The 21,515-nt window shown below is 39.7% G+C and overlaps 1 protein-coding gene across 2 annotated transcripts; it reads right to left on the bottom strand.

Moving 5' to 3' along the window:
• Nucleotides 1-319: 319 nt before the first annotated feature.
• Nucleotides 320-14,213, bottom strand: LOC131226245 (DNA repair protein RAD5B). Of its 2 annotated transcripts, none has more exons than XM_058222025.1 (18): nt 13,493-14,213; nt 12,761-12,894; nt 11,838-11,973; nt 11,642-11,695; nt 10,776-10,916; nt 10,478-10,629; nt 9,990-10,074; nt 7,567-7,794; nt 6,782-6,925; nt 6,537-6,692; nt 6,139-6,206; nt 5,640-5,762; nt 5,446-5,545; nt 4,825-4,937; nt 2,965-3,544; nt 1,394-1,465; nt 1,181-1,279; nt 320-652 (listed from the first exon to the last, which is right to left on the bottom strand). In XM_058222025.1, exons 1-18 carry the CDS (start codon nt 14,192-14,194, stop codon nt 530-532), a joined length of 3,210 nt encoding a protein of 1,069 aa, XP_058078008.1. In that variant the 5' UTR covers nt 14,195-14,213; the 3' UTR covers nt 320-529. The 2 variants fall into 2 exon arrangements, with proteins under 2 accessions (XP_058078008.1, XP_058078009.1); XM_058222026.1 differs by lacking the exon at nt 13,493-14,213 and adding an exon at nt 13,099-13,454.
• Nucleotides 14,214-21,515: the final 7,302 nt, after the last annotated feature.

The raw sequence follows: 21,515 nt of genomic DNA, 5'->3' as shown, positions 1-21,515 counted from the left end.
GATATAATATCCCTCACCTTGGATGGCCCCCCATACTCCCATGTAGGAAGACCCTGACCTATTAGCCAAAAAATAGATGGTTAAAAAGAAGTATAGCTATGGTCCACATTGAGTGGAGAAAAGGCCAAATATCTTCTCTTCTGAAAGATTTCCTGAGCACCTCCAATCCATTGAGTCCTTGAGATCAATCCAAACAATAGGCCCTTCATTCATTAATCCTGTGGTTAGGAATGTTTGATATGATTTTTTCGACCACAGCTTATCAGCAGTAGAGCCCACTACATTCTCATTCACTGTGCAAGTAGCCAAGTCTATCATGGAGATGTTAGACAGTTTAAATTGGTTTATCCTTAAAGTAGAACCTCAAAGATTTTACATTCATCTGTAATGAAAAACAGCCCACTATGCTGAGACAAAAGATTAACATAAACAAAAACTTACAAAAGAAGACCCATGCTATACAAAAACATACTGTATAATTCTCTTCCTATATATCTTAGGAAAACATGAAAAAGAAAAAAAGAAAAAATCATCTAAATAGCATTTTCAGCTCTTCAATTCGAGAAGTTCTCACTTCCTCATCTGTGAGAGCACCTTCAATCATCCGTTGCTTCCTTGCTTGAACCTGTTGCATGCGCTCCTCAACCGTGTCCTGTCCATTTCTCAATGCCATTAGTGCAATTTGGTGCATAATCTATGTTACAGAATGTAGAAAGATCAGGCCCATGTAGAGACCGGATCCACTACAAATGCTTGTAGCATATGGTCCTACAAGCATTTGTAGTGGATCCGGCCCCGCATAATGTAATCTCAGTGCTTGTTTGAAGTTTATCTGATCATCCATTGCTCACATATAGAGATGATGGTGAACATCTCCAGATAAAGAATAGATAACAGTTGATCATATTCCGAATGCTGATGGCCAGTGTGGCATGTCTATGAGATTTAGGCCATTCATTCATTAGGTAGGCAATGTATGTGCATTTGCCCAAAACAGACGAATCTGATCGACATTGGGATCATGTTTATGAGAGCAATGCACTGCCAAAAACAAATTTACCAGCAGTCTAACCAGACTAATTTTCAGGCCACACATGGTGTGGTCGTCCTGATAAATGGCTAGATCTGCAATGAGTAGGAACAGGGCTTGTGCTCAAGTGTAAAAGCAAGTCAAATTTACCTTGACTATGAATCGCCTAACGCACACCTTTCGTTTCTGACCAATACGGTGAATTCGCATGATTGCTTGCTCCTCAACCGCTGGATTCCACCACGGATCCTGTATATTTTATTCAGAAAATGTAAAGAAAAGACACCCATGAAATAGGAACCATAAGTGAATGTGCATGCGCACAGTGGCAGGTTGGATTTAAGTGATAAATGATGAAATTACCATTAAAAACACATTGGAGGCTGCAGTCAGATTCAAGCCTACACCTCCAGCCTTCAAAGACATCAACAACACCTGAAAACCACAATTATGGATTTTAACATGAGATCAATTCATTTTCTTTAGAAAATAAAAAGAAAAAGAAGATGCTAGAAAGATTTGTATCCTTCTCCATTCATTATGATGGTTTGTACATTCTTTTGAAATGGGAAAGTCATGCAACAAAAGCCTCTTTAGAATGAGTGGCCAACCCACATTTCTGCGGATGAAGGCTTTTGGCGCCAAATGCAGAGATTGCGAGACAAACCAAACCTTCCCACCTGCTAAAACAGGCCAATAGTGGGAATTGATGGTAACAGTTCGGAGTCAGTAGCATCTCATTCTCATTTCAAGCAGTAAATGATGGGTTGGCATGCATTCATTAAGTGTTCAAAACAGACCCCATTCACTACTTCTGTATGTAAACATGCATATGAATGTACAGTCATTTTTATACTTGTTAATACACACCAAGCATGATGCATAGAGATGCATATACATGGTGAAAGAGAAAATGAAGAGAACTTGAGAGAACCCATCTACCAACTTCATCTTTTTTATTACATAAAGACTGTTTTATTGGCAAAAGATAAAAGTTCCACCAGCTGTTTGGATTGATGGAAAACAGGATTCGACCATGGAAAAGGAATTCAGATGTGATGGTTTCGCTTGTTCGTGAAAGATAAGACGACTAAGGAAAACAGTTTTCCCTTTCCACAACTTTTATTAGAAAAGGGTTATTTCCTTTTCCTCTCTAAGACCTAAAAAATGAGATTTCCAACCTTTTTGAGAGACGACTCCCATTTTTTACATTTCACATTACCATGGAGAAGAAAAGGAAATGACCCCTTACTGAGGAAATTGGAAGAAATGAAAACCGATTCTCAGAAACCACTGGAACCATCACATCAGATGACAGTATTCTTATCCCATTTTCCTCCAATCCAAACAGGCCACCTACTCCAAATTTGGCCCATGGATAAGAAAATAAAATGGACAGGCTATTCCAGGAGATGACTTCTTGTCAGCAATGGAGTTAGCTTCACTCAGAACATTACACCCTTAAAGCAGAACATCTTTTCAAAATCTCTTGTTTTCCTAACTCCTTGAATAGAAGCTCTCTCTAACCGATTCTGAAAATATCAAAAATTACAAACCTGAGAAAAGAAGATACACAAATCACCTCAACCATCCTATTAATAGGCTAGCTCTTTTAAGGCCCATGGTCTATAAATTGCATGATTGCATGTTCCTAACTGTCGTATCAATAGGACCGCACTCTTCACCAAAAGAAATGAGCCAGAGTATACACACAAGTCGAGTGAACGGATTGTTAGGACCATTTATTTCTGATCACTGGACTTATATGTATTCTTGCTCCATGTGGCCAAGTAATTGGACGGTCTGATCAATGAGCATGGGCACTGATTGAATGGAAAACATGGTCTATGCACTGAGTTTCATTGTAATAGTTCATGCACATGATCATTAAAAAACAAAGGAAAACAGGATCCAAGAAAGAGCTAGTCTTTTACCATTTTTTCTTTTGTATCACTGAACTCCTTCAACACTATTTCCCTCTGCTTCTGCCCCAGCTTTCCATCATACCTCAAGAAACCAATTCCCTTCCTATTCAGAGCCACCTGCAGTAGATCCAAAAACGATGTCCACTGGCTAAAGATGATGCTCTTTTCCCCAGATCCTGATTGTTGGATCATCTCCAAACAACTGAGTAGCTTTGACACCTTAGATGACTCCTTCCAGTTCTCCTTCACATCAACACGGAACCTGTTCTCCGATGGGCACGTAATGAGATCAGCCTTGACCAGTAGCATTCTACACATAGGACAGAGCCCGCTTGATGGGGTCCGCCAGCTTGAGAGTAGGCACTCCCTGCACATCCGGTGCGCACATGGAGTGAGCACAGGATCATCCGGAGATTCTAGGCAGATTGGGCACTCAGTGATGTCTCCTCGACGGATCCCCTCGACAACCTCTTCAATGTATGCTCGGGTAGGAGCTGACGAAATTGGGTCGGTGGATTTTGAAGGATGTCCTTCGAGGAAGAGCCTAGCAAGCTTGTTCAAGTCTGAGTATTCTTGTGTATCTCCTCGACTGCAGATTTGCAAAAGAAATAAGATCAGGAAATAGAATTTGAACAACAAGAAATGGAAAACGTTGTAAACGTGGCAGCCTTACAATTATGATCCACGTGTAAAATAAACTACATGTGAAGTACAAACCCCTATCATACATGCAACAAACATTTACAGTGATTCAGACCATTGATATGGTGGGCTGCCTCCAAGGTATTCTGTATCGGTAACGGTGGCCGTAACAATCACCACCATTACCGATACGGGGGCATAACTGTTACGATCACCATAACAGTTGAAAATTTTCTTTTGCCCAAAAATTTCTGAAAAGTATTTAGAAAATCAAGAATAATGTAAATATTCCAAATATGTATTCATTTTTTGTTTTGAACATGTTTATAGTAGTGTAATGGTCCACTCTTTACTGAGAGTGTTGTATTAGGCAATCTAGTGAATTTGTGAACATGATTATATATATCTAATGTTTACGCATCACAATAAAACATTAAAACTAGAAATAAGAAAAATTGCATAAATACTAATTTTTCAAATTTTTGAAAAAAATGGCCATTGGAGCTTCTATTTGCTCAAATTACTTCATTATACCATTTTAATATTAAAAACTATAGTAAGAGTGGTCAAAATCTATTGTAAAATGATCTAGGAGAGTTTTTGGGATGAGAAAAGTAAAATGGAGGGGGGGGGGGGGGGGAGATGGAAGTTGCTTTTTTTCGACCGTTACGAGAGTAACGGTCGTTGTGCCCTATAACGGCCACCGTAAAGGCCGATACGGTCACAAAAAATCAACTGCCTCATTTCACTCCCGTACGCGTAACGGTCGTGGCCGTTACCTATACGTATCAGCCTTTATGGACGTATCGTGACGGATACGGAACACCTTGGCTGCCTCATGTATGAGCTATAAGAGAACTTTTAACCATTAGACAACTTTGACTGCCTTTTTGAGTATTTGAAGTGGAATGTAGGCCATTGCTCAATTTTGGTTTAACCCACAATTATTCAGGCCCCTAATGGATGGCCACCACAATCAATCTCCTTGCATTTTGTCAGCTCACCAAACCAATAGTCCTGATCACCATGCACACATTCAACTTCTACCATAAGATGTATTGAAGTGCAGTCCATGAAGCGTGCAGACACGATATTACTCATTAAAATACTTGCAGAATCTTGCTTTTAGTCCTAAAATTCCAGACGGCAACTCATTTCCTCAAGCAAGAATCATTGAGGAATAATCACAAAACGGATTGTAAGGAAAAGAATCCAAAATTTTCTCACCTCATAACAAGGAAAGGGTGGTTACAACACTGTCTTAATCGAAGAAGCAGTTCGAGAATGGAAGCATAGTTATGAAGAACTTTGCCTTGCGCCACAAACTGATCAAACCTGACCTGTTGTCATTTATTTTTTTCATGTCATAAACAAATTAGTTAAACAATGTGTCAGTGCTGCTTATTGTGAGATTAATTAGAAGAAAATAGTGGTTTCATGATGTTTGTCACAGGAGAACTGTGATGGCTGATCATGAAAGAAGAATTTCATTGCCTAATTTCTTAATATTGCGAGGCAAGGTCCATTCATCAACTGCAGTCATCATGTATGCAACGTGGCCGCAAATTCAGGCATCTCACTTGCCAGGCGGGACACATGTACAAAAAAATGAACATTAAAAAGAATTGAAGAACAGGTGCTTAACAGACACATGTGGCACATCCGATGAGCAGACAGGCCAATTTTAGGCAATGACACATTAAATGCAGGGCAAATCTGATGAATAGCTCAGGTCTTACACGTGCCACTTCGGCAGGACTTGTCCCAATTCTCTTTTGTAAGCTCAAAAAGTTAGAGAGGAACTAGCTGAAAATTCTATTCCATATGAAGTTTTTAATGCAAAATCACCTTGGATTTCTTGAAGAGGGCATCATAGAAATCACGTTCAGCTTCAGATTGTTCACACTCCACAAGGTGGATGTCAACAGGAGGGAGAACAAGTATAGGCCTGAATTTAATACATTTAAAACATCAAAACAGAAAAGAGAGGAAATGGGCATGTATTTTGTGAAAAAGACAAGCTAAAGAAGTTAAAAGCCTACCTTCCTTCTTTATCTGTAGATTCCTTTGTTCTCCTCAGCATCAATGGCCTTAGGATGGCCTTAATCAATCTCAATCCTCTCTCATCGCCACTCTCATAAGGCTTTTGAATCAATTTTTGCCACCTTGAAAGAAAGAAAATGTAAGGAACAGAATAGAAGACAACAATGAATGGGAATTATCAAACGTGTCTATTGTTTGATCTTCATATGCATGTTACCACTTCTCACATGAGAGGTGGTCCACATGCAAGCATGTGGGTGCGCCTATTTCTTATTTAGAAAAACTTAGGCTCTTGGTAACCAATGCTTAATCATATAGAGATTAAAGAGACATGGCCAATTTTTGTTAAAGATTGCCTGCTATGTCAATTAAAGAGACATGGCCAAATTTTTTTTTATATTCATTTGTCTTTTATCTTTTTCTTTTACATTTATGTTGTTTTGGTTTGCAAGAAGTTCAAACATACTCTAAGTTGGTAGTGTTGTTTCATGCACATACCAGGCCCAGTTGCACCATGGTTCGACATGTAAGAAGCACAAAAGGCTGTAGAGGTCTTCCAGATTATTCTGTTACCATTGCAAAACAGGCATTTTAATGGCTATTGTAATTTATTTAAGACCCACCAGCTAAAATGATAAAAAATCAGGCAACAAGGCTGTGTTTGGATGCACTATTGACTGAAGTTTGATGATCAGTTCAACAATTGGAAAAAATGACCACCGAATTGCACCTTCCTCCCAAATCCCAAGTATGCCGCTTTGAAGTTGTACTTGAGAGATGTAACACTAATGAATACTATTGTAATTGCAATTTGGTAATTCCTCCACTGAACAAGTATTGCAATTCAATTCAATAGTGCATCCAAAAGCAACATAAAAGAGAATAATTTCACAAACCTGAAGAGGGGTACCAGTAAGACACCACCGACAATGTGAGGCAAGTGCAAATGTGGCCTGAGCCACTTGGGACCTTGATGATTTAATGGTGTGTGCTTCATCTAATACAACCCTAAACCATTCTACCTTATAAAAAATGCTGTCCTTTCCAAAGTCCTGTAACAAAATTGAGCAATTTTCTATTATGATGGAGAAACAAGAATAGGAGTTAGAACGAGGAAAAATATTTTGATTATTATTCTTACACATTTATAAGATGAAGATAAGACTCCATATGTTGTTAAGACCACATCATGCTTTGAAATTACAGTGGGATCATTAGTTCTGTCTCCACTATAGTACACAAATACTGAAAGTGCCCCTGGTGCTGAATGGGCTTCGAGTTCATCCTGCAGTAATAAAATCCAATGTTAGACTGGAAAAGCATACAATGTCTGTCCAGTAAAGTAACCCTATGAAAGTATGCATTTGAGGCATTAAATTTCAAGCAAGCGTTATGAATTTCTAATGTATATATTTCATGGTGTGATGTTGTCAAATTTGCAGGAATACACATGCATGAAGGGTTTTCTAGAAGGATCATAATGACAATCAGAATTTAGTTAAAGGAAAAACTTAGTCTCAGCATGGCGCACCAATTCCTTATCAGTTGCAGAGGCCTCAAATTGCACTCACAGCATGACAGTCCTCGATCTGAACAGTTTATTGGGTGAGTCTGGCCACAGTCCATGGATGGATTGTATGATCCTACCTGTCTGATGGTGTACCTTTCCCATTCAATGCTGACTGACCATCACATATATTATTTTACATCATCTCCAATCAACAAGGTTTTCCTACAATGGCCAATTCACTGCAGGACCACCCAACAAACAGCCTGGATCATGGATCAATGTCGATTAAACTGGTACTCTGAGTTGAGGTTAGATTTTAAAATTTTAAATTTTCATTCAAGTGCATCATTAAAAGAATGCCAACTTTAACTACAGGATTAGAAGTAAACATTTTATGGAATGAAATGAAATCTTACCTTCCACTGGCCTAACAATGCCATTGGACAGACAACAAGAGTTCCTCCTTTAACTGTGGGCAGGCTTTTGGTTTGAGGATCTTTCTGACCATTCTTTGCTTTCTTGTTGTCACAATCCTGATTTTGTTCTTCAACTTGTTGGTCATCTAGACTCTCCCTAACTGGTTTTCCAAGTATTAATGCAATAGTCATTACAGTCTTTCCAAGACCCATTGCGTCTGCTAAAATCTACATTGAAAAACATACAGTCAGATGGCAGCAGCAGCAAAAGATCACCAAACAAAACCTACTTTTTCCTATACCATTGTACATTGTCTAAAGGCTCTTTGAATTATACGTAAAATGATGAAAGAAACCTTTCCACAATTAAAAGAAGAAGAAGATAGAGAGAAAAGCTTCTTTGATGGCCTTTGTTAGATTTGAGAGCTATCAAAACTGCACATGTGACCATATTAATCGTGCCACTTTTGGGGGGTATTTTCAGAAAACCCTTGCCCAAATTGTGTACAAGTGAACATGTACCATTTACATGTCAATATAATCACACCAGTGTTGTACCAATGCTCTCTTTGGGCAGGTCTTCTCACATACAGTGATGCAGATGCTCATGTTGTTATCTGACACTAACCATAGCCTGGCATAATACTCCTATTAAATGGTATCTACCTTAATTTTATGAAGTAAAGGTCATTTTGGTAATCTGATCTTGTAATTTCCTGAAAATGTAGAAATAGTTAAATCCATTTCATTAATACAGATTTTCTCTAGGATTGTCCAAATAAGTTCTGTTCATTTTTTTCCGAGTAATGATAAAGCACTGAAGTGACTTGGTTCTTTCTAAGTGATCTGAGAAGCACAAGATACTCATTTTAGGCACAAACAATGAAATTGTATTAAAATTTAGCCAATTCTAACAAGGACTTGATTGACAAGACAAGAATAATGGAATTGTTCTAGACATTATAAAATGGAAAACCATTGTTGTCAAATGCGATCACATATGCGCATACTATGGATCAGATCTCAAATACCATCATGGCATATGCAATCTCAGCAAGTACGCCATGGCATACTTTGATATGCAACTAATATGCAATCACATATGTGAGTACGTGATGGCATACTGCATATGCAATCACATATTTCTCAACAGTCAGAAATATGACCATTGGGAGCAATCTTTTTTTTTTTTTTTTTTTGCAATGTGGGACACTTTTGCCTATAAATAGGCACTCATATCCCCTCCATTTTCATTATTCTTGACTCTAAAGCTCTGAATCTCTCATTCTTTCTCTCTTACTCTAATCTCTCTACAACTATTTCAAGTTTCTCCCTATTACTTTTCATTTCCCATTTACAAATTTGAACATTTCCAAGATCATTCAAGATTCAAGAATACCATCCAAGATGAAGATTCATCATTCGAGTATCCAAGATCGAGCTTCAAATTTGAAGTTTAAAGTTGAAGCGTTCAACCATCGAAGATCAAGATTCAACAATCAAGATCATTTCATTTCTTCCCTTTTCTTTTATAGTTTTATTTCTCATTCACTCATTCATAGGCAAGTCTTCCCTTATTTTTTAGATTTTTTTTTTCATTTTTTCAATTAAAAAAAGAAGCAATGGCATATGCGATTATGCAATCTCATATGAGAACAACATATGCTGATTGCATGCGATCAGCATATGCAATTTGGCAACACTATGGAAAACACTTGGGTGCTTCTCCTAGGTGACTACTGAGGTTACCTTCACAAAAGTGGGTAAATGACTTAAACTTGTATGAAATCCATGCCATCCATCAGGTAAACTACACCTTGCTTGGGCTTGTTCCCAAATGTGAGGTGGTTCAACATCAAGTGGACCACCCTATAAAATCATATCTTCAACCTCTAAATTTGAGGGGTGTGGCACTGCTGAGTTTTGGAATTCTGTATTTTTTTTTTTGTTAAATCTTTCATCCTGATGAGACAAATAAGATGAATGAATTGGATGGCATATAACACAACGGTGGGCTCTAAACAGAACTGATGGTGGCATTCCATACCAACTGTTTCCTATGGTAAGGCCTACCTTAGTTATGGATGATCATGGTTTTTGGGTTCAGTAGTTAACACGAGGCAGCACACCTGATGGTCGAGGTGGATCTCATGAAAGTTCCACCTATGTGGCTCTCGATTTCCAAAAGTAACCCCAGTAGGTATATGTAGTGTTAGTTACTCTAGTGTGGTTCTTATAAAATGGATTTTGGCACTCATTTGTGTATATTCCAAAGAGAAAAGTCCAACAATAATCATAGGCTGTAAAACTGGGTAATAGACAAAGATAGGTTGATACTTTCTACAAACCCAAGCATAAAGTGATCATACAACATTACAACTGATAAATTTACACTGAAATTGCAGAGGGCTTATGAAACTTACTCCTCCTCTGGCCATCTGAGTAGCACTGGGAAATTGAGTAGTAGTCTCCCCCGAGAAAACGTTCAGATAAACTGCAGAAGCTCTCCTGCTCAATAGCAAGCTCTATCAAAATATTAATTATGTTCTTTCTCGCAAACTTGAGGAATTGTATTCTCCTCAGCTAAGAATAAGATAACATCACTGGGTCTTCAGTTGGCTAGTAGTGCCATTGGGCAGTGATTCATACCCATCGATCAGACAGCCCCACTATGTATGGACCAGGCACGCACGTGCACACACACAAAAGGAAAAAAAAAAAAAAAAATCCTCTTAGATTGGACGATCATTGCCATCCAATCTTCAGCTGCATCAGGCCACCAACCAAAGGGTTAGGTCTGTCCCCTCAATCATCTTTTTCAGGCATGTCACATCCCATCTGGGGCTCTAGGGTCAAAAATCATATAGTTGTTATGCAAAAGAAAGGAAAGTTACTAAAGAACTTAACATACTTGTCTTTAATACGGTAACCTTCCCAACATGGATGAAGAGTCTTTGCTGCTTGTTCAACATCAATTCCCTTCTCCAATTCCGACATCCAGTAGAGCGCTTGCTTCTGGTATGGCCGCAGATCACACATGAGAGTTTGAGGAGGATCCATTTCCTGTGAAAATTACAGGCCAAAGACAGAAAACACACAAACAGCTATTTATGTTTCAAAGTTATCATAGAGGAAAAGAAGAAGCTTAAGCGATCTGTTAAAGCCCATTTCATATAACAACGAACTAGACATTCATGTTGTCAATTCACCTCCAGATTGTAAACTTCTGCAGCGCCAACAAGCTTAGTCAGACATGACTCTGAGACAATTTGCTCTCCTCTTTCTTGTTCATAGTTTCCTTTTCTACGCTTCACAAGAGATGGCATTGGTGAACTTTCCTCTGAATCATCCTGGTTTATTTCAACAGAAAGACATACAAAGAAACTTTATATTCATATATATAGATACATACACAAATACATACATATACACAAATATACACTGCACACATATTGCACGTATATGCATGCATACAGCTTGTGTGCATGAGGGATGTTGCTTGCAAGCACCCTTCGATAGCCCCAAACATAAGCACACCACACATCCCAACGTGGCACGCGAAAAAGATCTAGTCATTCATCAGGCAGGCCCCACAAGTTCCCTAGCCCCAAAATTCAGCCAGACCACTAGTAAGGTGGAAACATTGAACAGGAAAATGGATGGTTAGAAAAAGGATAACCAACTGGGCAGATTTAACGTACAAATGTAGCCAATAAGATGCTCTGACCATCCTGGTAGTGGGTTAGGGTACATCCAACATGGGTCCAGCCTTATGGATGGCCAAGATCTCTCACATATAGGCCATGTCAGCACACAAGATGAAGTTATGGTTGACATTTGTAAAATCATTAGCCATTTCCTGCATGAACACATTAATGCAGCCATTGGTAGCAACAATCTGTCTGAAAGTCAGATATCACAGCAAACCACATTCATATTCAGATACACTCAGCAATATGATCATGGTTTTAAAGACATCGTAAATGAACAAGTAGTGATTCTCGCATTCAGATCATTTCAACTCTAGAAAACCCAGATATTCTATATGGAAAAAAATGAGAATTGCCTCACATACTTTGAGATTTATCGAACGTTTCCGAGTATTAAGCTCCTCTGGAGTGAAGTCAGCCTAGTGTATTTAAAAATGGAGGCAGAATTATCAGTTTTGTAATCCAAACCCAATGCCATAAAGTCCACATGAAGTCTTACATTGTCATCAACAAGACCAGGTTGATAAAAAAGAGAAGGAGAAACAAAGAAGGAAATCAGACCTTCTTAAAGGGTTTCATCTTAAGCAATTTGAACAGAGTTGGAAGTGGATGGACAGTAGATTCCACATGCGATGGAGCAACCAACTTCCACGAGGACATGTCACCCTTCGTGAAAACCGAACTGTGGATATAAAGGCTGTGGCAAAGAAAAATTCCAACAGAATTCATCATCTTCCATCAAAATTGTGTTAATTAGGACTGCATTTGGAAGCACCATGTGAATCAAATTGCAATAGTTCCATACAAAAGAATTGAGAAACTTGTAACTGGTTTACTGGAACACATTGTGAGGAAGTAGCCTTCAAATTGCAGTTGCATTCCTTGCAGTCCATAAGTCACACGATTGCAATGCAGAGGCTACTCCTTCAATTTGAATATTAAGTAAGGGCCTACTTGGATTGTAGGAAAAGAAAAGAAAACTCAATGGCTTTCAATTGTTTGGGCTAGTGTTTTAAATATCTTCGCTGTGTAGTGTAGCTTAGCCTTAGGGCATGTTTGGATACATGAAATCCATTCAGAAATGGAAATTGTTTTCAACTGACAAGATAGTTGGGCTGTTTGGATGCATGGATTTCACAACTGTAATCATTACTCTTATCCATGGTCAAAATTCTCTAGCACAAGAAATAAAGTAACAGTTGTGTAATGAACTTGAGGATTCCACTGGCTATCCCAACAAGCGCCCCATTTTTTTAATAATATTTCCTATAGACTAAGGAAATTATCATTGGGCAATCATTACATTATCCACAGATTCCATGTATACAACCACACCCCAATTGAGCTACTTGTTGCAATTCAGTTGAATAGTGCATACAAAAACACTCTAAAATGTATAGAAACTGCTTTCACAACATAAAGAAGAGATGGAGGTGAGAGAGAAATGACAAAACAATACCAAATGGTAAAATGCCATGGCTTACCTGATACATAACACGATTTCTTGCATCAAAGAGAGATCTAATGGTGAAGACATGCATCGACCACAGACCTTTACCTTTGACGAATTTACAAGGGGGATTAGGCATCTTGTCCACTCCGAAGGTAGCCTCCCAATCTAAAGGAATTCCATTAGCGATATCAGTTTCAGAACAAGCACCCATGACCCTCAACCACAACAACAACAACAACAACAAAAGGCAAGAAATTTTGTGCATTCAACAAAGACCCAAGAAAGAAGATGATAGTACATTTACAATGCTCAACCCAAGATGGCAATCTCAAAACTGGTCTGAGCCTCCTCCAGACATGCAGGGCCTACCTTTTGGTGATCCAGGCCATCTGATGCACCCTGCTCTGGGAGCAATGGACAAAACATGTCCCCCATCAAACAATCCCAACCACCCAACAAGTGCACTTTTTCCCATTGCGTAAGTATCATTCACCGTTTCTTTCTTACAAACCATCCATTTGCAGGTCCATCATCGGATGGCGTCAGTTTTCTGGTGGGGGATTTTTTTTTCTCTATCATTTTCCATCTATGTGTGTGGCCAGCCAGATGAACAGTCTAGATCACTGAATGGCAGGTCCACCTAATCAAAATGCTTAACCAAACTAATAAATAGAAACACTGGTCCAGGCCAACAGTTCTTTATGTCCTAGTCAATAAGAGAAAAACTACAAAAACCCAGACTTCGGAAATTAAAATTCATCACCTCTCCTGATCGTTTGGTCGAGAACCGAACAATCTCCGATCTCGCCACCGCTGCTTTTGCACTGACCCACTGTCCGCTATACTGCCTTCGAACATCCACAGAAGGAAACGAGAAATGAACAATTTCATAAAACTCCAGCTTTCTCCCTCGGCACGTCGATAGCCCAACCACATTCGTCCTTCCCAATAGAAACCAATCCGGCTCTTCTGAAAATTCCCCATTTTCCACCTGATTCAACTCCGAATACACTTGAATGCGCCTATCTGTATTCATACTTGGCTTTTTTGAAGAAATCGGGAGAGGATTAAGGTATGGAGTGAAATGGGTATTTTCCAAATCGATCAAATCAACATTGCAGATGTCGGATTGACCCTTTTTAGTGATCAATGGCTGGAATCGATCTGAAACCGCCAAACTCTCAAAATTTGAATCAGATTTCTCCTCCATTTCTCCAGGAACTTCAGGCATCTCTCGCTTTAATTCGGTATAGATGCGTGCGCCAGAACCACCGGAAGTCCGCTTCACAGTCACTGATCCTCTGAGAAAACCAGGTGTGTCGAGGATGATGTTGATGGCGGCATTTGGGTTGTTTTCGACAAGCGAAAGCGCTCGGAGAATATCAGAATCGAGGGGGTCGGGCCCAAGAACTAATCGGACCTTTTCAATCATCTCCGCGTCTTCTGCTGTTGTTGTCTCTGCCATTGTAGAAACAGAGGGAGAGAAAGAGGATGGAAAAGAAAAGAAAAAGGGTGGATTTTATAAAGAATAATGTTTAATTTTGGCGCGAAAAGGGAGGGGGGTAAAATAAATATTTTTCTCTTTTTTTTTGTTAAAAAAAAAAAAGAAGCAATGCTCCGGTGCTCTACGAGCAGTATAAGTTATAAGTGCTCCTAGTTGATGTGGGACATATGGAAAAGTATCTCTTTATCTGGACCGTACATTCTGTCCAACATAGATTTTATGGGTTACTATGAAAATATCATACTAATCTGATAATTTAAATTATAAATTAATAGGATTTAATTTGGACGGTTCAGATTACTTATAAAAAATACGTAAAAAATCAACAATTTGATCAAGCTATTTGTTGGATTTCATCATAGATTCGTTATGATTCTAAAGAGTCATTTTTTTCAGGAAATCCTAACCATCCCGTCCGTGGCTTGGAAAAAAGGATGGTGAGGGAAAAAGGATGAATCAAGGATAGATTGGATTATGCGATCAGTCTTTTTTTTTTAATAGTAGGTCATAAAATCTGTTGTAGACTTAATAGACAGTTCAGATCGATCTATTGGACTGTCTAAGTGAGAGATGAAACTGTGAGCACTATAACCTCTCGTGCTCACTCATGGATTGGGTACCACCCCTACCGGACCTAGCCTGAGGCGGACGGGTCCTGTGAGGGGCAATGTGGGGCCATAGTGATGTTTTCATTATATCTAATCCGTCCATTAATTTTTACAGATCATTTAAGAGTATGAGCCGAAAAATAAAGAAGATCAAAGCTATAATGGACCACACCATCGAAAGAAGTGGTGATAATGACCCCCACCGTTGAGACCTTCTTAAGCTCACCGTGATGTTTAGTTTCCATCCAACCTGTTCATAAGGTCACATAGATATGGATGAAGGGAAACATGAATATAAACCTGATTTAAAACTTCTATGGCCCATAAGAGGCTTTCAGCGGTAGGCATTCTATCCCCACTGTTTCCTATGGTGTGGTCCACTTAAGAATTTAATCCGCCTCATTTTTTGGGTCATCGCCTAAAATGACTTTTCAAAATGTATGGACGGCAAGGATAAAACAGATACATGACGGTGAACCCTACAGAGCTCCTGTATCTAGCCAGGTACTAGTGGTGGTAGTACCCCAATCCGCGCCCATGATGTTCTCTGTGCAGTTGAGCATTTCTATCTTTTTCTATCTGTTTTTTCACTCTTTTTCTTACTTTGTTTTTACTGGTTTTCAGTTTTACAACTTTGGCGCGAAATGTTAAAAGAAATTTAACTTTCCCACGCAGCGCGCCTGATATTGCCATAGCTACTCGCCCGAGTAACAATCCGAATCCTCCTCTCATACACATGCGTTGAAATCTAGTGGTTTCCACCGATAGGGACCACCTATCTTGGCATTCTTTGTGAAAGTCAGACCGGCTTGACAATCATGTGGGCCACGCATGTAGGTGAATTTGGATCACTGATCAGATGATTTGTCCATTATTTCATGTATTCGTTATCAGATGATGACATTAATGGTCAATATATTTAGTAAGGCAGTGAGCCTCACTAGATGAACGGTTCGGATCTCGATCTTATGTGATATGTTGGGAGGTGTGAGGTGACGCGAATACCATTTGTTACTCTTGCGAGTAGCTAGCGCTTGCGCTTCTCTCGACGCAGTGGCGGTAAATGGAAATTTGTTAGTACCGAAGCAATGGTAAATATATCGCTGTTCTCGTTCTAACTGTAAGCTGTAGTACTCCTGGTTAGATTGGGACCTTTAGATAGCCCAATCAATCTATCTGAACTGTCCATTACGTTCAGACTATATTTCATAGGCTACCACACAAAAATCACTCTAGTTGGATGGTCCAATAATCCTTGATTTGGCCTCATTTCTCTCAGCCATCCTTTTTCCAAGCTACGGTTGGAAAAGTGGGACGCAGGTTGCCTGTAGCGCTCGTCTACAGTAATATCCTCGCAGCACAACGTGGCCCAGCAATGTGGAGCCATCCTGATGTATGTGTTTCATCCACTCCATCTATGAAGTTTATCTGTTTAGAAGGCTCATTTTAGGACATGAGCCCAGGAATGAAGCATAGCCAAAGCTCAAGCGGACCACACCAATTAAACAGTGGAGATTGAATTCCCACCGTTAAAATTTTTTTGGGCAACAGAAGTTTTGGATATTCCTATAGACAGACGGGCAACTCGTGTACTAAGAGGTGATTCTTTATAAATATAGCAAATTTACTACTGGCACTAACAAATAAAAGAGGGATCAAATTATTAATTTGATATTTTTGCGTAGACAATCTTGAATGTCAATATTAAGGACCTTTGATCAAATGGTTGAAATTTGTTGGATCGGCATTTTTAGCCCATGAAATGTGCTTTGGACCTGAATTATTAAAAAACCTGTTGGGATATTATTTAATAAGTAACTTTTTTAGCTTTAGTTTGGCAAAGGTCGTTGTAAAAGTAACAAACTAATGTAAACGAAAGTTACTTAGTCCCTAAGTGTTTTTTTTTTATCTTTTTTTTTAAAAAAAAAAATCACTTTTTTTTTTCACCTTTTTACTTGTCTCTCAGCCCCCGTCATCTCTCTTGTGACGGATGGTCCATCCAAAGGAGGCCCCACATGATGGACGATCCCATTAACAAAGTGGGGCCCACACGATCGACAGTCCGCATCAAAGGTTGGCCCTGATGATGAATGACCCACATCCAAGGCGAGCCCCGCATGACGGATGACCCACAGTAAAGGTGAGGCCCACACGATGGATGGTCCACATCAAAGATGAGCTCTACCAGATGGACAATGGACCCACATGACATCTACATCAAAGGTTGGCCCCCAATGATGAATGGCTCACATCCAAGGTGGGCCCGTATGATGGATGACCTACACTAAAGGTGAGGCCCACAAGATGGATGGTCCACATGAAAGGTGGGTTCCAAATTATGGGTGGTGGACATTGGAGGCAGGCCCCACATGATGGATGACTTACATCAAAGTGGGCCCCATATAATGGATGGTCCACATCAAAGGTTGGGCCCCATATAATGAATGGCTCATATCCAAGGTGAGCCCCACATGATGTATGGACCACATCGAAGGATTTGCTCTTCATGTGCTAGGTAGTGTATATTGAAGGTGGGGGCCCCACATGATGGATGATCCGTATTAAGGGAGGGCCAGTAGAGGATAGGTCACATCGAAGGTTGGCCCCTAACTACGATAGCGTCTCCATCCAAGGCAGGACCAACATAATGGATGATCCACTTTGAAATTAGGCCCCACATGATGGATGTTGCACATTAAAGGTGGGCCATGCATGATGAATGACACGCATCCAATGTATGATATGATGGATGACACACATCCAAGGTAGGCCTTGCAAGGTGAATGGCCCACGTTGAAGGTTGGCCCCACGTGATGTACAATTCACCGTAAAGGTGTGGCTAAGGTGGGCCCAATACAATGAATGCTCCACATCAAAAGTTAGCCCCAAAAGATGGACAATTGACATTAAGGGTGGACTATTGTGGACACTAGGTCATGGATGGGATCAGCTCATAAAGAATGTGAATTAGCGTGTCGATTATATCAGCTTTATGTCATTAATGAAGTAATTTATTTTAAGAGTGATGTGTAGGGTGGACTGCAATTAGAGCTGGGCATAATCTAACCGATCCGACAGATCCGACCCTATCCAACCTGATCCGACCCGATTCGATCCGAACCGAAGGCCAGGATCGGGTCGGATCGAGCAGGCCCACTCAGATCCGACCGTACATCGAATCGAGTTCGGATCAGTGGCCAAACCGGACCGATCCGATTCGGGATCCGATCTGATCAAATCTGTCCATGTCTTTTAACAAATAATTTTAGTGCTTTATCCCAAAAATAGAGTGTATCCAATCCTATAGTGGAGCGCACCATCGAAATGGTGTGAATTGAACATCAACCGTTGAATTTTTATAGGGGCCAATGAAGTTTTTGATCAAGCTGATATTTGTTTTTTCCCTTCATTCATGTCTTTATGATCTTATGAACACGTTCGATGACAAATAAACATCATTGAGGCCTTAAAAAGTTTTCAACAGTGGAAATCAATACTTATACCTTTTCTTATGGTATGGTCCACTTGAGCTTCGAATATGCATCAATTTTGAGTTCAACCCCTAAATTGATCTGAAAAAACGAATGGACGATGTGGATGAACCACGTGCATTCACGATGGGCCCAAACAAAGTTAGACCATACAATACAAAGCTCATTAAGGCAATCTGATTCCGTGTGCTACAAGCCTACACGCCAGGCGCCAGCTATATACAGTTGGTGTAGTTACGTGTCGTGCGCAGACGCGCCTTGAGTTGCGAGTTGTACTAATGTCTCAAATGAGATCAAAGTTACATGGCCCCACCATAACGTTTATTTTCCATCTCAACCGTTAATAAGGTTAAAAATACATGGATGAACAGGAAAAACAAATTTCATATTGATCTGAAACTTCTTTAATCTCCAAAATGGATTCAATGGTAAACATTCAATCCCCTGCCATTTTTTGTAGTGTGGTCCAACTGATCTTTATATCTATCTTAGTTTTTGGCTCAAGCCTTAATACGAGCTCTCCAAATGGATGGACAGTTTGGATATAACACAGATCCCATAGTTTGACCCCTAGAGCTTGCTGACGCTAATACATCATCCACTTTGCAACCATGACTTGTACTTACATCTCCACCCATTTGTGCGATAATCTCACCCTTCCCTACAAAGGAGGTCCCAATCCGAACCATACCTAACCTGATCCGACTCAGTTTTCTTGACCAAGTCGGACTCGGTTCGAGTCAGGCAAGCGACGTATCGGGTCAGATCGAGTTAGGTGACCCGGATTTGGTCCCGGATTGAATCGATTTCGAATCAATTGCTTGAAAATTCAGATCGAGTCGAGTTGGACCTAATCCGGTTCGACTCGACTCGATGCCCACCTCTAACTGCAACCAAGGTGGGCAGGTAACACATTCCTAAACCAAGCAATATAAGCTCCTCTAAAGAAGAAAACATGACCAGAGGTAGATTCAGAATCATCATTATTTTTATCAAAGTCATCATCTAACTTCAATATTTACTGACACAAGGATGAACGTGATGAGGTCGAGCACCGTCTTCCTCAAGAGGATAACTGTTCCGAATCCACGGAACTTCTCTGAACTCCTCACAGAGGCTTCTCGAATCCACGAGAAAGAAAGCAAGCAAAATATAAAATAAATTCTATAAAATTTGAAATTGATTAATAAACGAAATAAATGAGTTCACAACCCTTTAAATAGGGATATCAAGCAATGAGAGATAAATCAGAAGCAAACTACAACAAAAACTCTTAGAATTCGCAACTTACTATAAATAATAAACTTACTATTTATAGACGGTCGTGGTGTCTACTAGTGCGCAAGGTTTTCAGCAAAAAATACTAAGTGTCTTATTTAGCTTCACCAAGCTGTTCTCCTAATTTTTCTAAGCTCTTTTCACGTTGAGCGCAACTCCTAAAGCCCAATGGATGAAGAGTTATAATCAAACTAAAACTTACTATTTATAGTAAAAATAGAATTAAAATAGGCAAACAATCGTCGATTCAAGGGTATTTCGCAAATCCGGCTTGCGCAACCCGACATAGCAGGGTTGATTGGCTAAAGTAGCTTGTTTTACCCCAAAATCATATATTTTACGCCCAATAACTCATTTTGGATTGTGAGATACGCCTGATCTAAGGTCTGACAGTTCGGATCACTTCTGTCGTTAACTGAGCCTTTTCTGATCTATCTTGGCTATGAAACTGTCCGCGACCCACTCTACATCAGTCCCCTCCACTTCAAAAGAACTCGTCTGTTTTAGTTTATGATACTTGACGTTGAAAGTCCGTGAGATTGCTATGTCATCTAGAAGATCAATAACATAAGCGTTTTCATTGATCTTTCGGATGATTAGGATGAGTTCAATTTTCTTATTCTTCAACTTGTTGTACGTCTCGGTCGGAAATCGTTCTTTGTGCAGATGGACGATAACGCGGTCGCTCACCTCGAATGCTTTTTGTTGCCAATACTTGTCTACTTGTTCCTTGTACTTCTCGTTCGAGGCATGTAACTTGGTCTGCACTTCCGTATGGATGCCCATGATCCTGTTTGTCATATGTTCTACTGCAATGCTTGTGCTTAGGAGCTTGGGCAGAGGGACCAAGTCAAGTGTGTGGCGAGACACTCGTTTGTAGATAATATGGAACGATGATTTCCCTGTCAAGTAGTTCACCATGTTGTTAAATATAAACTCTGCCTGAGACAAGACCAAATCCCACTACTTCGATTTTTCTCCCGAAACACAGTGAAGGAAGTTTCCCAACGTGCGATTCACAACCTCGGTCTGCCCATCAGTTTGTGGGTGGTGGGCGCAGCTAAATTGAAGTCATGTATCGAATCAAGTCATAAAGTTCACCAAAAGTGTTCACTCCCTAAGTATAGGGTTGTGATGTAGTAATAAACTCGGTAAGACCGAGGTCGAATCCCAAGGGACTGATACCTGTACATTATCTGAAATTAAGTAGAACTAGAACTGGACTAAGATGTAATCTAAATCAAATAGAATTTAAGAAATAATTGTGGAATAATTATCGAAAACTTAAACAATTCAGGGAATAAGAAACTAGGGATTCAGAGGATCCACTTGTAGAGATCAGGGAGATCTTTATGCCTGCTTAAAAAATCATGGATCTTAAACTGAACTTCCTCTGATATAATTTTCAAAGCGATGAAAGGTATATGAATTAGAATGGATTCCATCACCAAACCATGCCCAGGAGACAAAGTCAACAACAGAATTAAACTAATTACCAACCAATCAGATGATTATAAAGGTTAGGAAGGATACTGCCATCCAACCATGCCCAGGAGACGATGGCGAACAACAGGGCTTCCTGACGTCATAAACATAAAAAGGAGAAAGAAATACTCAAAGCCATTGCAAACCCATTGTAATTTCAGTCACAACAGGCCATTAAAAACTACGAATATTCCCATAAAATTAAATCAAAAAAATCCCTTCAATCTAAACAAAAGGAACATGCATCAAGTTCTCCCATCATGCTACAAGCTTCACCTCTTAGCCCTAGCTAAGAGGTTTAGCCCAACATGCTTGGACTAGATCTCATAGCAATAATAATAAAGAAAAAAACAATAAAAGCTAAAATAATACTCTCTCTTCTTGTTCACGACTGCCCCAAAGCTCACGTCCCAAGCCTCC

This window comes from Magnolia sinica, chromosome 14 (assembly GCF_029962835.1).
Source record: "Magnolia sinica isolate HGM2019 chromosome 14, MsV1, whole genome shotgun sequence".
NCBI lineage: Eukaryota > Viridiplantae > Streptophyta > Magnoliopsida > Magnoliales > Magnoliaceae > Magnolia > Magnolia sinica.
The sequence above is the reverse complement of the archived record's forward strand: the minus strand, read 5'-3'. Positions and strand labels throughout refer to the sequence as shown.

Coding starts and splice junctions, on each gene's coding strand:
- LOC131226245 (XM_058222025.1), bottom strand. CDS start 14,194: ATGGCAGAGACAACAACAGCAGAAGACGCGGAGATGATTGAAAAGGTC. Junction 6,693..6,781: donor TATCTTCATCTTATAAATGT/GTAAGAATAATA, acceptor ATTTTGTTACAG/GACTTTGGAAAGGACAGCAT. Junction 4,938..5,445: donor CCCTCTTCAAGAAATCCAAG/GTGATTTTGCAT, acceptor AAATGACAACAG/GTCAGGTTTGATCAGTTTGT.